Source organism: Pan paniscus, chromosome 14 (assembly GCF_029289425.2).
Source record: "Pan paniscus chromosome 14, NHGRI_mPanPan1-v2.0_pri, whole genome shotgun sequence".
Classification (NCBI taxonomy): domain Eukaryota; kingdom Metazoa; phylum Chordata; class Mammalia; order Primates; family Hominidae; genus Pan; species Pan paniscus.
The window spans coordinates 44,510,520-44,525,102 of NC_073263.2; the positions used below are offsets into that span (position 1 = coordinate 44,510,520).

The 14,583-nt window shown below is 40.7% G+C and overlaps 1 protein-coding gene across 3 annotated transcripts in view; it reads left to right on the plus strand.

Moving 5' to 3' along the window:
- GPALPP1 (GPALPP motifs containing 1) overlaps positions 1 to 14,583 on the plus strand; it is a 43,902-nt gene that overhangs the window by 2,570 nt on the left and 26,749 nt on the right. For all 3 annotated transcript variants that reach the window (XR_008620602.2, XM_034936670.3, XM_034936669.3), the window contains exons 2-3: positions 12,264 to 12,396; positions 14,142 to 14,243. Coding sequence is in view for 2 of the 3 variants with exons in the window: in XM_034936670.3 (XP_034792561.1) it covers positions 12,264 to 12,396; positions 14,142 to 14,243 (235 nt within the window). In the remaining variant the exon portion in view is untranslated. The remainder of the gene's footprint in view (positions 1 to 12,263; positions 12,397 to 14,141; positions 14,244 to 14,583) is intronic.

Here is a 14,583-nt window from a genome sequence, read left to right on the forward strand (position 1 = left end):
GTCTTATGGTAGATACTCCCAGCTTCCAAAGTCACCAAAGTTCTCAGCGTGTATGAGAATTCTAGTTGTTCCACATTCTAATATTTAGTTTTTTTCTTTTAAATCCGGTGGTTTGTAGCAATATCTCATGGTAGTTTTAATTTGTATTTCCCTGGTGACAAATGAAATTGACCACCTTTTCATGTGTTATTTGACCATATGAATACATGGTCTTTTGCTTATTTTTCCATTGAGTTGTCTGTCTTCATATTGATTTATAGAGTTCTTTTTATAGTCTGGATATGAGTCATTTTCCAGATAGGTGTATCAGAAATATCTTCTCTAATTCTGTGGTTTTTTCACTCATGTTGGTATGTTTTGATTAACATAAGTTTTTAATTTTAATATATTCTGACTTTTAATTTTTTTCTTTTATGGTAGAATTTTTTGCATCCTATTTAAGCTATCTTTGCCCACCCCAAGGTTATAAAGCTGTTCTGTGTTTTCTTCTAAAAGCATTATTGTTTCAGCTTTCACATTTATATTTGCAATTCATCTGGAATTGATATTTGTGTGTGGTGTGAGATAGGGATGAAAATTTTTTGCCCCTGTAAGGGTATCCTGGCACCATTTATTGAACAGACCATCCTTTCACCACTATCACCTTCCTTACAAATCAGGCAACCATATATATGCATCTAGTTTTTTTTCTTGTTTATTCTGGTAAAATATACACATCTGTCATATTAACCATTTGTAAGCATATAGTTCAGTGGCACTTAGGTACAGTCACATTGTTGTGCGGTCATCACCACCATCCATCTCTAGAACTATTTTCATCTTGCAAAACTGAAACCTATTCCCATTAAACAATAACTCCCCATTCTCCCCTCTGGCCCAGTCCCTGGTAACTACCATCTACTTTCTTTTTCTGTTAATTGGACTATTTTAGGTACTTCATTTAATGGAATCATACAGTACTTGTCCTTTGGTTACTGGCTTATTTCACTTAGCATAATTTTTTCAAGCTTTACTTATTGTAGCACGTTAGAATTTCCTTTCTTTTTAAGACTCAACAGTATTCCGTGTATGTATATACTGTATAGACTACATTTTGTTTATTCATCTGTTGCTGGACCCTTGGGTTGCTATGTATGCTATTGTGAATAATGCTGTTATGAACATGGGTGTACAAATAATCTGTTCAAGTCCCTGCTTTCATTTCTTTTGGTCGTATACCCAGAAATGGGATTGCTGGACCATGTGGTAATTCTACAACATTTTGAGAGGCCGGGCACGGTGACTCACACCTGTAATCCCAGCACTTTGGGAGACCGAGGCAGGTGACCTCACCTGAGGTCAAGAGGTCAAGACCAGCCTGGCCAACATGGTGAAACCTCGTCTTTACTAAAAATACAAAAATTAGCCAGGCGTGGTGGATTACCCAGAGATCTTGTTAAGATGCCAACTCTGATTCAGGTGATCTGGGACCTGTAGTCCCAGCTACTGGGGAGGCTGAGGCATGAGAATCACTTGTACCTGGGAGGTAGAGGTTGCAGTGAGCCGAGATCGCGCCACTGCACTCCAGCCTGGGCGACAGATCGAGACTCCGTCTCAAAAAAAAAAAAAAAAATTTGAGGAACTAGCATACTGTTGTCTACAGCAGCTGCACCATTTTACATTCCCACTAGCACTGTACAAGGGTCTCAGTTTCTCCACATCCTCCCAGTGCTTGTTAATTTCTGTTTGTCTTTTTTTTTTTTATAATAGTCATCCTAATGAGTGTGAAGTGGTATCTCATTGCTTTGATTTGCATTTCCTTAACGATTAGTGATGTTGAGCACCTTTTCATATGCTTATTGGCTTGTGCATCTAGGTTTAAGAAACTTGGGTCAGGCATGGTTGTTTACGCTTGTAATCCCAGCACTTTGGGAAGCTGAGGCAGGCATTCTTGAACCCATGAGTTCAAGACCAGCCTGGGCAACATGGCAAAACCCCATCTCTACAAAAAATACAGGTAGTGCATGCCTGTAGTCCCAGCTACTTGGGAGGCTGAGGTGGGAGGATCGCATGAGCCCAGGAGTTGGAGGTTGTAGTAAGCTATGATCATGCCACTGCACTCCAGCCTGGGTGATAAAGTGAGACCCTGTCTCAAAAAAAAAAAAAAAGGGAGAGAGAAAGAAAGACTGTCTCAAAAAAAAAGAGAAAGAAAGAAACTTGAATTTAGAGTCTAATTTCTTTAAAAAATGCCCTCTCGCGGCCGGGCACGGTGGCTCACGCCTGTAATCCCAGCACTTTGGGAGGCCGAGGCGGGCGGATCACCTGAGGTCAGGAATTCGAGACCAGCCTCAACGTGGAGAAACCCCGTCTCTACTAAAAAAATACAAAAATTACCCAGGTGTGGTGGTGCATGCCTGTAATCCCAGCTACTCGGGAGGCTGAGGCAGGAGAATTGAATTACCTGGTCTTCTCTGTTCCTGCTGCCTACCATGTCCCATCCTACCTTGAAGTCTTCATACATGTTGTTCCCTCAGTTTGAGTGCTTCCTCCCATCCCTTAGTTTCGTTCGTTTTGCTAGTTTTCAGAGCTCAGTACAAAACTTCATCTTGGGATTCAGGTGTTATGGGCCTCCTCACATGATAAACATAAAGTCACACAGTTTTCCAAAATACATGGTTTTCTTACTAAAAGTATTCTTGAAATTATTTATTCGTGGTTTTTTGTTGTTGTTGATTTAGGGTCATTGTTCAGAATATCACATTATATATATCGTTAGATAATTAGAAATGTGAGGCATTGGAGAGAGAGCATTTTTTTTTTTTTTTTTTGAGACGGAGTTTCGCTCTTGTTGCCCAGGCTGGAGTGCAATGGCACAATCTCGGCTCACCACAACCTCCGCCTCCTGGGTTCAAGCTATTCTCCTGCCTTAGCCTCCTAAGTAGCTGGGATACAGGCGTGCACCACCACACCTAACTAATTTTGTATTTTTAGTAGAGAGAGGGTTTCTCCATGTTGGTCAGGCTGGTCTTGAACTCCCGACCTCAGGTGATCCTCTCGCCTTGGCCTCTCAAAGTGCTGGGATTACAGGCATGAGCCACCGTACCCAGACACAAGCCCCTATCTTTAAACACACACACAACACACACACACACACACCCCTTCTCTTCTTTTGGTTTCTATGATACCATACTCCCCTCATTTTTGTCTTCTCTTTGGGCAGCTCCTCTTCATCTCGAATAGTTTATCCAATTAAACCTTCAGGTGTTAAAGATTCTGAAAGCTGACTCCTAAGCCCTTTTTTTTTTTTTAATACTCTATTCTCTCTTTTAAGTGATGATATTCCCACCCATGGGGTGAAGGTTTTTATATAAGAACTTAGATGCTTATCTAACATCTTTGTTTAATGATTCCCAGTGAGAGTTCCTATCAGAATCTTTAAAAAAGGATATGAACTTCTAAAAAAAATCTTTCAATGTTCTAGCCAGTCTCTTCTTTCCTCCCCTGACAGGATTTTAATGTATTCCAAGTTCAGGAGCAAAGACTAAATTACCCCCAAAGTCCCTGGGACTGTCCCAGTTTTAGCACTAAAAATCCCACATCCCAAGAAGCCCTTCAATCCCAAGCAAACCAGCACAATTGGTCACCCTATTTCTGTCTTCTGTAGCAGTGCACCTTAAACTTGAACATGCACATGGATTACCCAGAGATCTTGTTAAGATGCCAACTCTGATTCAGGTGATCTGGGTGAGGCCTGAGATTCTGCATTTCTGACAAGCTCCCAGCTGCTGCTGCTGCTGCTGCTGCTGCTGCTGCTGCTGCTGCTGCTGCTGCTGCTGGTCCTGCTGGTGCCAAGACCACAGTGTTTGTGGTGAGGGATGGGAGCACACATGGCTTTCTCTATCTGTAGTTATTGTGCTGGATTGTTTGCTGGTTTGCCCCACTAAACCATGAGGAAAGGAACCACGTCCTAAGCCTCTGTAATCCCCAATACTAGCAGGGTACCCAGCACAAAGTGGGTACTCAGTAGATTCCTTTTGGCGGAGTAGAGGACAGTAAAAATTCCTGGTCAGGCGCAGTGGCTCATGCCTATAATCCCAGCACTTTGGGAGGCTAAGGTGGGAGGATCACTTGAGCCCAGGACTTCAAGAACAGCCTAGGCAACATAGTAAGACCTCATCTCTACTAAAAATTTAAAAATTAGCCAGGCATGGTAGCATGCACATGCAGTCTCAACTACTTGGGGGGCTGAGGCAAGAGGATTGCTTGAGCCCAGGAGTTTGAGGTTGCAGTGAGCTGTGATCACACCACTGCACTCCAGCCTGAGTGTTAAAACAAGACCTTGTCGCAAAAAAAAAAAAAATTCCTTAAGAGGGGCCCAGGATTTATGGGGGTTGGAGAAGCCAGGACCTGCATGAATACAGCTAACCATAATCCTTTGTATGGAGTCTGGAAGAAACCTAATGGCTGGCTGGGAATGGGATTTTTTTTTTTTAAAAAACAGCGTCTCACTGTCATCCTGGCTGGAGTGCAGTGGCATGATCTCAGCTTACTGCAACCTCTGCCTCCTGGTTCAAGTGATTCTCCTGCCTCAGCCTCCTGACTAGCTGAAATTACGGGGATGCACCATCACATCTGGCTAATTTTTGTATTTTTAGTAGAGATGGGGTTTCACCATGTTGGCCAGACTGGTCTGGAACTCCTGGGCTCAAGTGATCCATCTGCCTCAGCCTCCCAAAGTACTGGGATTACAGGTGTGAGCCACTGTGCCCAGCCTCTTTTTTTTTTTTTTTTTTTTTTCAGTTTTTAAAAATTGTGACAAAATACACATAACATGAAATGTACCATCTTAACCATCTTTAAATGTACAGTTCAGTGGCATTAAATACATTCAGATGATTGAGCAACTATTACCAACATATCCATATCTCTTTTCATCTTGTAAAACAGAAACTCTGTACTCACTAAGTAATAACTCCTCATTCCCCCCTCCAGCTCCTGACAAGCACCATTCTACTTTCTGTCTCTATGATTTGACTACTTTAAGTACATCATTTGAGTGGAATCATACAGTATTTGTCTTTTTTTTTTTTGGACTGGCTTATTTCACTTAGCATAATGTCCTTAAGGTTCATCCATGTGGTAGCAGGTGTCAGGATTACCTTCAAGTGAAGATTCCTGAATCCGGTCTGTTATCTGCCCTGTGTTCCTCACACTCTGCTGTCCCAGAAGGAGATCTGACAAGCATGACCAGAGTAAAGAGGAGTGAGGGAGCACACAGGTCTGAGATGGAACAAGTTAACTTCATTTGAATACTCTGAAAATTGACTGCTGGAAAATGTCCCCCGAAGTCATGTCATTAGAAACCCTGGGGTGCAAATATTTTCTCAAGAGCGATCCACAGACTCCATATGCTGTTCTTTGGAAGCTGAGTGGAGCCTTGGCCATTTTGACTCTAACTCCAGTCTCCTATCTGCAGTGACCTTCACCTCCACTAATTTCACCTACATTTTAAGCTGGAGTAGGGAGTCTACCCTACTCCAGCTCCAAAAACTCAAATTCAAATCTCATTCTCAGCAAGAACCCCTTATTCATTCATTGTTCTCACTCAAGTTACTCCCATTTCATTTGCTTTTTATTTTTGTTTTTTAACCTCATTGAGCCTTCCGTCCCTAAGTACTTCTATCCCTAAGTACTTCCATCTGAGAGGAGTGCTTACATCCCTACTCCTGTTAGACTCCATGGTCCATCCATTCATCCACTCTCTTGCTGGTGCTCTCAACTGCTTTATCCCATTGGGTATTCTGCCAAACCCATCTAACAAAAGCCCAGCCCTGGATCAGTCCAAGTGTTTACCCCTTGTGAGCCTACAGCCAGGCTTCCTAATGCTGCTAGAAGAAACCTCACGCCTCCACAAGCTAATGCTGCTAAAAGATGGCCTGTTCCCTAACTGGGTCCATAGGTCTGTCCAGTAATCCTCACAGGCTTCACCTCCCTTCTCTTCCCCAATCTGCAACCTTGGCTTTTTAAAACTTTCCCTTTCTTTCTAAAACTTTTATTTTTCTGTCTACTTCATTGAACAAGTAGATGCCATCATAAGAGAACTTCCTCAATTTTCTGTTACTGTATCTAAAAACTTTCCTAAATCCATGCCAAGCTTTTTGTCTGCCCTTTGGTAACAATAGAAGAGGTATACTGCTTCCTTCTAAAGCTAATCCTTCCATTTTTACTCTGACTCCCTTCCCTGTCCTTAGGGCCGCCTGCCCTTAGCATTTAACCAAAACATTCAAATCTTTCCCATCTTTGAAGAAAACTCTACTTCATATCCTCCTCTAGCTGCATCTTTTTCTTTCTCACTGTCTCTGGGTCTTCTATTTTCTCCTTAACCCATTGCATTTCTGCCCTCACCAGTCCACTGAGACCCTCACCAGTTCAAGGCTTCCTTTTCAGTCCTAGTCTTCCTTGACCTCACAGCAACATTTGGCCCCTCTCTATCCTCTCTTGGTTCCAACCATCCTGAACACCTTTCAGTTTTCTAAATGTGATGACTCTTGCTTTCAGGCTTTTGCAGATGCTTTTCTTTCTGCCTGGACTACTCTTCGTCCAGTCCCCACCTTCTTTGCCCAGCTAACTCAGGTCCCACCCCTACATCACTGCTTCTAGGGAACATTCTTTGATGTTAACTACCTACTGCCTGTAAAAGATGGGTTAGGTGCCCCTTCTTTATATTTGCATGACTTAACCATGTCATGGGGTCAGCAAACTTTTCTTGTAAAGGACCAGATAGTAAATACAGTTGATCCTGTAGATCTGCAGGTTCTGAGTCTTCAGGTTCAACCAACTCTAGATTGAAAGTACAATATTCAAGGGAAGTGGAACCAAGGCCATAGCCACAGATTTTGGTAGCTGCAAACAGGGGAGTTGGTCCTGGAACCAATCTCCCGAGAATACCGAGGGACAACTGTACTTTTGACTGTAGGTCAGTAGGCAAAATCAAGATTATTGTAAAAGTATGTGTACAACAAGAAGGAAGCAAACTTCACAAAATTTTATTGTTGCAATCTAAAACATAATACCATATAATTTTTTTGTAATACAGGTCTACTAATGAGAAGAACAGAATTGGTTTTGGGGGAGTAACATTTCATTTCATCGGGGTTCAAGTTAGCATTCCTAGTCATCAGAATCAGTTGTGGATGTTCATCTGTTAATGCTGATCTGTAATGAGATTTTTATGTATTATACTGAGTTCATTTTTTTATATGCATATCACAATTCTGTGTGATATGAAAGGGAAATAAGTGAAATATAAGGAACGCGTAACTCCTGTTCTCATGGAATTTATAATCTATTTGCAAAATTATCATTGCAATAGGAGAGCCTCCTTAATGACGACAAGCATCACTGCTTTAGGAGAGATATGGAATAGTTCATTACATGTTCCCAAAATAATTTTTTGAGATTATTCATAGTTCAGAAGGATATCTATAAAAAAGTGAAGCCAGACATGTCCTTACTTTTATTAGGGGGTCTGTATTGTGGCGTATACTGACTGACACTTTTAATATTCTTCTCTTTTTTCTTGAGACAGAGTCTCGCTCTGTCACCAGACTGGAGTGCAGTGGCATGATCTTGGCTCACAGCAACCTCCGCCTCCCGGGTTCAAGTGATTCTCCTGCCTCAGCCTCCTGAGTAGCTGGGACTACAAGCATGTGCCACCACGCCCAGCTAATTTTGGTATTTTTAGTAGAGATGGGGTTTCACCATGTTGGCCAGGATGGTCTTGATCTCTTGACCTCATGATCCGCCTGCCTTGTCCTCCCAAAGTTCTGGCATTACAGGCATGAGCCACTGCGCCTGGCCCCTTTTTTCTTTTTTATATTGCCATCTCAGTATTCTATCATTTAATGATGAAATAGTTGTTTATTTTGAACAACTCAAATAGAAATTAATGGTACTATGTGCTGAATGTTACTTTTTTATACTATTTTTCTGTGATTATTTTTAAAAGGCCAGGTTTTCTTAGATGAGTTTTATCTTCATCTGCTTATTATCTTTTTTAAAAATGTATATCTCGTTTGTTTCTTTAAAAATCCATGGCAATTTTTTAGTTGTAATAGCACCAGGTGTGGTGGCTCATGCCTGTAATCCCAGTGCTTTGGGAGGCCAAGGCAGGAAGATCACTTGAGGCCAAATGTTCAAGACCAAGCTGGACAACATAGTGAGACCCTGGTCTCAAAAAAATAAATAAAATAAAATTTAAAAATTATCTGTGCATGGTGGCAAACACCTGTAGTCCTAGCCACGCAGGAGGCCGAGATGGGAGGATCGCTTGAGGCCAGGAGTTCAAGGTTGCAGTGAGCCATGATCACTGCTTTCTAACCCAGGCAACAGAGCAAGACTAAATAAATAAATGAGCGAATGAATACATAAATAAAAGGTATGTGTGTATGTTATAATACCAAGAACAGCACATATTTAAACCATATTACACATCTAATTGCTTAAAATATATAAAAGAATAAAATTTTTTCTTGATACAAACCTATCCAAAATTGGCCAATAGTATACAATTGATAAATTACATGGATAGCAGTCACATATAAGAAGAGAAAGAAGCAGAAGAGGAAAAAACATATCTTCCCTCTTTAATGTACTTAGAATCAAGAAGATGAAAAGAGCCAATCACTCCTATGGGGTCACACATGAGGTTAGAGGTCACATATAGTCTCTAAATTATAAATAAATTGGGGAACACTTACATACTAAGACATTAAGTCTTCTTTAGTAAACCCTAAACAGCAGTTGGAGATAGGAATCCCATCCATGATGCTTGATGTTTTCCTTTTTGCTGTAATGCAGCATGCCTTAGAGTTATTCTTTTCTAAGGCATGTTATGTACCTGTTCTATAGTAATGCACCAAGAGAGATAGGAAAAATTTTTTTGAAATAGGCCAACGATTCCAAAACTAGCCTTAGTTTCTCCCCTGAGCTTTACACTGTAATAATGTTTGGCTATGTCCCCACCCAAATCTCATCTTGAATTATAGTTTCCATAATCCCTACATGTTGTGGGAGGGACCTGGTGGGAGGTAACTGAATCATGGTGGTGGTTACCCTCATGCTGTTCTCGTGATAGTGAGTTCTCATGAGATCTGATAGTTTTATAAGGGGCTTCTCCCCCTTTCTCTCTGCACTTCTCCTTCCTCCTGCCATGTGAAGAAGGATGTGTTTGCTTCCCCTTCCACCATAATTGTACATTTCCTGAGGCCTCCACAACCATGCTGAACTGTGGCTCAATTAAACCTCTTTCCTTTATAAATTACTCAGTCTCAGGTATTTCTTCATAGCAGCATGAGAACGGACTTACACACCCTATACACCCTAGTATGCCCAAGTACCACTGATAGCACCACCTAAATTTTTAAGGCTGTATGAAACTTAAAATGTGAAAAACAAACTCTCAACTCTCCCCTCCCAGCCTATTTTCTTCCCAGCCTTCTCCATATTAGAGAATACCATTGCCATTCACCTGCCTAGCTAGTCAGGCACAAAACCTAAGACCTATCCTTGGTTCCTTTTTTTTTTCTTCTCACCTCTAACATCCAAACCATTAGCAGTCCTCTTTGCCCTTACATCAGAGTATGTTGCAAATCAAACCTTTTTTTTTTCTTTTTTTTTTTTAGATGGAGTCTTGCTCTGTCGCACAGGCTGGAGTGCAATGGCGTGATCTTGGCTCACTGCAACCTCCACTGCCAGAATTCAAGCAATTCACCTGCCTCAGCCTCCTGAGTAGCTGGGATTACAGACGCACACCACCATGCCCAGCTAATTTTGTATTTTTAGTAGAGACAGGGTTTCACCATGTTGCCCAGGCTGGTCCTGAACTCCTGACCTCGGGTGATCCGCCCACCTTGGCCTCCCAAAGTGCTGGGATTACAGGCGTGAGCCACCACACCTGGCCCAAACCATTTTTTATCAGCTTTCTAATGCATATCCCCTGTTGCTGATCTCTCTTGTCTATCGTCCACAAGCTGACAGTTTTTTGTTTGTTTGTTTGGTAATTCATATCATGTCTGTCCTGACCCACAACCTCCCAATGACTGCCTGTTGTAATTAAAATCCAAACTCCTGCTGGATGTGGTGGTGCATGCCTGTAGTCCCAGGTACTCAGGAAGCTGAGGCAAGAGGATCGCTTGAGTCCAGGAGTTCTGGGCTATAGTGCACTATGCAATCTGGTATCCACACTAAGTTCAACATCAGTATGGTGACCTCCGGGAGTGAAGGACCACCAGATTGCCCTAAGGAGGGGTGAACCAGCCCAGGTCGGAAACAAAGCATGTGAAAACTCTCGTGCTGATCAGCAGTGGGATCGCACCTGTGAAAAGCCACTGCACTTCAACCTGGACAACACAGTGAGATCTTGCCTCTTAGGGAAAGGGAACAGAAAAGGGAAAGGGAAAGAGAAGTCCAAACTCCTTATTGTAGCCTGTACTAGCATTTATTGAGCACTTGCTATATGCCAAAGACTTTGTTAGGTGTTTTGCATATATTAACTGATATAATCTTCACAACAGTCCTGTGAGGTTGAAACTATTATTAACCTCATTTTACAAAGCAAGAGTGTAATAGGAAGGTTAAGTAACTTATCCAAATCACACAGCTAGTAAGTGGCCAACCTGGAATTCAAAGCACAGAGTCTGACTCCAAAGCAAGAGTCTGGCCCCTTTATACCATCCAACTTGATCTCGTCATTTTGCTTTTCTTTAGCCACACTGGCCTTTTTATTCCTCAAGCACATCAGGCTTGCTCCCTGCATAGGAGTTGTGCACTGGCTGTTGCTCTGTCATCTCATCATTTAAGTCTCCATTCAAATGTCTTTTTCTCAGAGAGATTTTTGCCTTACCACTGTCTTTAAAATTACCCTCCCACATATACAGTGTCACCTTTTTCCTATTTTCATAGTAGCATTTACACTATCTGAATTGATCTTAATTCTTTTAATGTTTGTTTCTCTAGAAGTATTTACTTAATAACTGTTGTTGGACGGATGGTTGCTGACTATTGAGTATTGGCTAGTATAGTGGTTAAGGATATAGGCTTTGAAATCAGACTCCTGGGTTCATGTCACAGCCCCACTATTTAGTTGTATGAAGTTAGGCAAGTCACTTAACAATTCTTGGCCTCAGTTTCTCCATATGTAAAATAGAAATAATATCTCCCTTATAGGATTGTTATCAGAATTAAATAGAATAATGTGTATGTCTCTTAAAACAATTCATAACACCTAAGAACTCAAACCATGTTATTTGTTTTTTATTTATTACACTTAAGTTTTTGTAGTAACAAATATTACTATTACTATAATATTGAATGAATGGCATACCCAGAATACTCTTTGGAAAATCATGTTTCCAGGCCCTCCTCCAGGCCAACTGGGTTAGAATATCTGAGAAAAGGGCCCATGAATCTTTTAAAAATATATAGATTTTAGGGAGTCTGATAAATATCCAACCTTGGGAACTATGATAGTAGGCTTTTAGCATCACTATTTAGGATCAACCTGGACAGTTGTGTCTGTGTGACATCATCAGTGACATCATGACACTGCAGTGACACCATGTAGTAATTTGTAATTTTGCTGAGATGTAAAGTGAGAGCAAGTCATTCTGATAAGTGGACCTAGAAGACCCTTACCACTCTCCCTAACATCCCCATTACAGTGCAGCCTCATTCTCTTCCCTGTATCTCTGTTGGCAAGCAGTAAAACTTAGAGTGACTCTAATTTTATTTCTGCTTGGAAAATCATCTCAAAAAGAAAACTAACCAAGAAATATGGGGATGCCAGGAACGATTTTTTTTTTTAAGTAGTGGTTCTACCGTAAACTGTAAGAAAAAAAAAAAAATCATGAAGCCATTGGGGGTTTTTTTTGTTTGTTTTTTTGTTTTTTTGTTTTTTTTGGCAAGTGCACCAACCAATGCAAAAACTGCACATTATCAAGGAAATTACATGCTATTGCTATATCTATAAGTTCGGGTTATAAGTTCAGATATTAACAAAGCTTTTGTGAATCTCATGAAAGAGATTGTGTAAGACATGATTTCTGCCTTCCTAGAGCTGGAAAGACAAAACCACTGTACACAAACAACAGCAAGTGAGATTAAAGTGAATAATAAATGATAGACAGCCAGTGCTGTTTATTTCAGAAAAGAAAGTGAAAATATCAGCTAGAAGGGTTCATTGAAACAGTAGTGGCTAGTGATGACAAACAACAAGTGTTCTTTAGTTGCAGGACCAGCTCTGCCCCCTAATTATAAAAGCAGTAGTTCAGATTCATCAGACAGCGATGAAGACAGTAGTTCTTTGTACGAAGAAGGAAATCAAGAATCTGAAGAAGATGACAGTGGTCCAACTGCAAGGTCAGTCATTTAATTAAATTAAATGATAGACCAAACTTCAGAGCTAGTATAAGTTGGCTGGAACAGATAGCTAGTAAGGGGATATCATATTTCCATTTATACAGCACAGGGAGAAATCATTTTGTGTGGCATTTCATCCTGAATTATACCTTTTACAAAGAAATTTATTCTAGTAGTTTGCAGCTATACAGATATCTAGAATTTCAATATATACGTATATTTTTTCCTGAGACAGGGGCTCACTCTGGCGCACATGCTGGAGTGATGTGGCACGATCTTGGCTCACTGCAGCCTCTGCCTCCCAAGCTCAAGCGATCCTCCCACCTCAGTCTTCTGAGAAGCTGGAACCACAGGCGCCCGCAAATTTTTGTATTTTTTGTAGATTTTTTGGTATTTTTTGTAGAGATGGGGTTTCATCATGTTGCCCAGGCTGGTCTCAAACTCCTGGACTCAAGTGATCTGCCCGCCTCAGCCTCAGAAAGTGCTGGGATTACAAGCATGAGCCACCACACCAGCCAATAAAATTCTTACATAAATGATTTTTCTTAAGATATCATTGAAGTGCCAAAATAGGCTACATAAACCATAGAATTTCTTATTAAAATTATATATGCAGTGTATGTTTTCTTTAAATAAACTAATGGTTTTCTTTTTTTTTTTTGAGATGAAGTCTCACTCTGTAGCCCAGACTGGAATCCGGTGGCACGATCTCAGCTCACTGTAGCCTCTGCCTCCTAAGTTCAAGTGGTTCTCCTGTCTCAGTCTCCCAAGTAGCTGGAACTACAGGTGTGTGCCACCATACCTGGCTAATTTTTGGATTTTTTAGTAGAGACAGGGTTTCACCATGTTGGCCAGGCTGGTCTTGAACTCCTGACCCCAAGTGATCTGCCCACCTCGGCCTTTTAAGGTGCTGGGATTACAGGCATGAGCCACTGTGCCCAGCTGAATGATTTTCCTCTAATCTGGCCTTACCCACTATGAGTCTATGTAAATGAGAAGTCAAATCTTTGTTTATTATTGAGTAACAAGCTTTTTTGATTCATTTTAAATATTATCAGGTGGAAATAGCAACTTAAAACCCTTCCTTAGATGAGAATAAAAGTCACAGTCATACACTTTTTACTGAGAAACATCTGACCAATAGACTTTGAAACTGCATTGAGGGGAATCTTTAATACCACAGAAAATATAGAATAGTGATATATTACTGCTGTAAAGAAATAACCAATCTGTATTTTAGGCCAAAAATAAATTCCAGGAAAAGACTAGTTACGAACTCTTGTCGTAGGCCAGGTGCAGTGGCTCACGCCTGTAATCCCAGCACTTTGGAAGGCCAAGGTGGGGAGATCACTTGAGGTCAGGAGTTCGAGACCAGCCTGGCCAACATGGTGAAACCCCGTCTCTACTAAAAAATACAAAAATTAGCTGGGCGTGGTGGCGCTTGCCTGTAATCCCAGCTACTTGGGAGGCTGAGGCAGGAGAATTGCTTGAACCTAGGAGTGGGAGGTTCCAGTGAGCCAACATCACGCCACTGCACTCCAGCCTGGGCAACAAGGCAAGACTTCCTCTCAAAAAATAAAAAAAAAAAAGAACTATCGTAGTATCCAGTTTTTATTTGGCAGGATTAATTTATTGTTGCAGTGTTTATACAACTAGATTTAATGCTTTTTTTAAAAAAATTAAAATGTGCTTTTGTGAAAAAAATTTTGACATATATGCATAAAGTTATACTACTATGTTTTCAGAAAACAGAGGAAAAATCAGGATGATGACGATGATGACGATGATGGGTTTTTTGGACCAGCCCTTCCTCCTGGATTTAAAAAGCAGGATGATTCTCCTCCAAGGTGATAATGTGTAATATTTTAGGCCAGTCTTTCTTTAAATATTTTAACTAATGAATCTTTAATGAATTAAATAATTGTCTGAAATTATGTTTTAACTGAAATATTTATATAACATTTTGAAATGGGTCATTCACCAGGAAAAGAAGTTGTTTCCTACAATAAAAATAATTATTTACATGTTTATGACACTTTCATAGTTTACAAAAAACTTCCACATCTGTTATTTGATATTCACAAAAGTGTTTTGTGGTAAACGAGGTGGATCACCCCTCTCCCCACTTTATAAACAGATAAGGTCACACACATAGTAGCAGACCTGGAGCTAGAATCTTGATGTTCT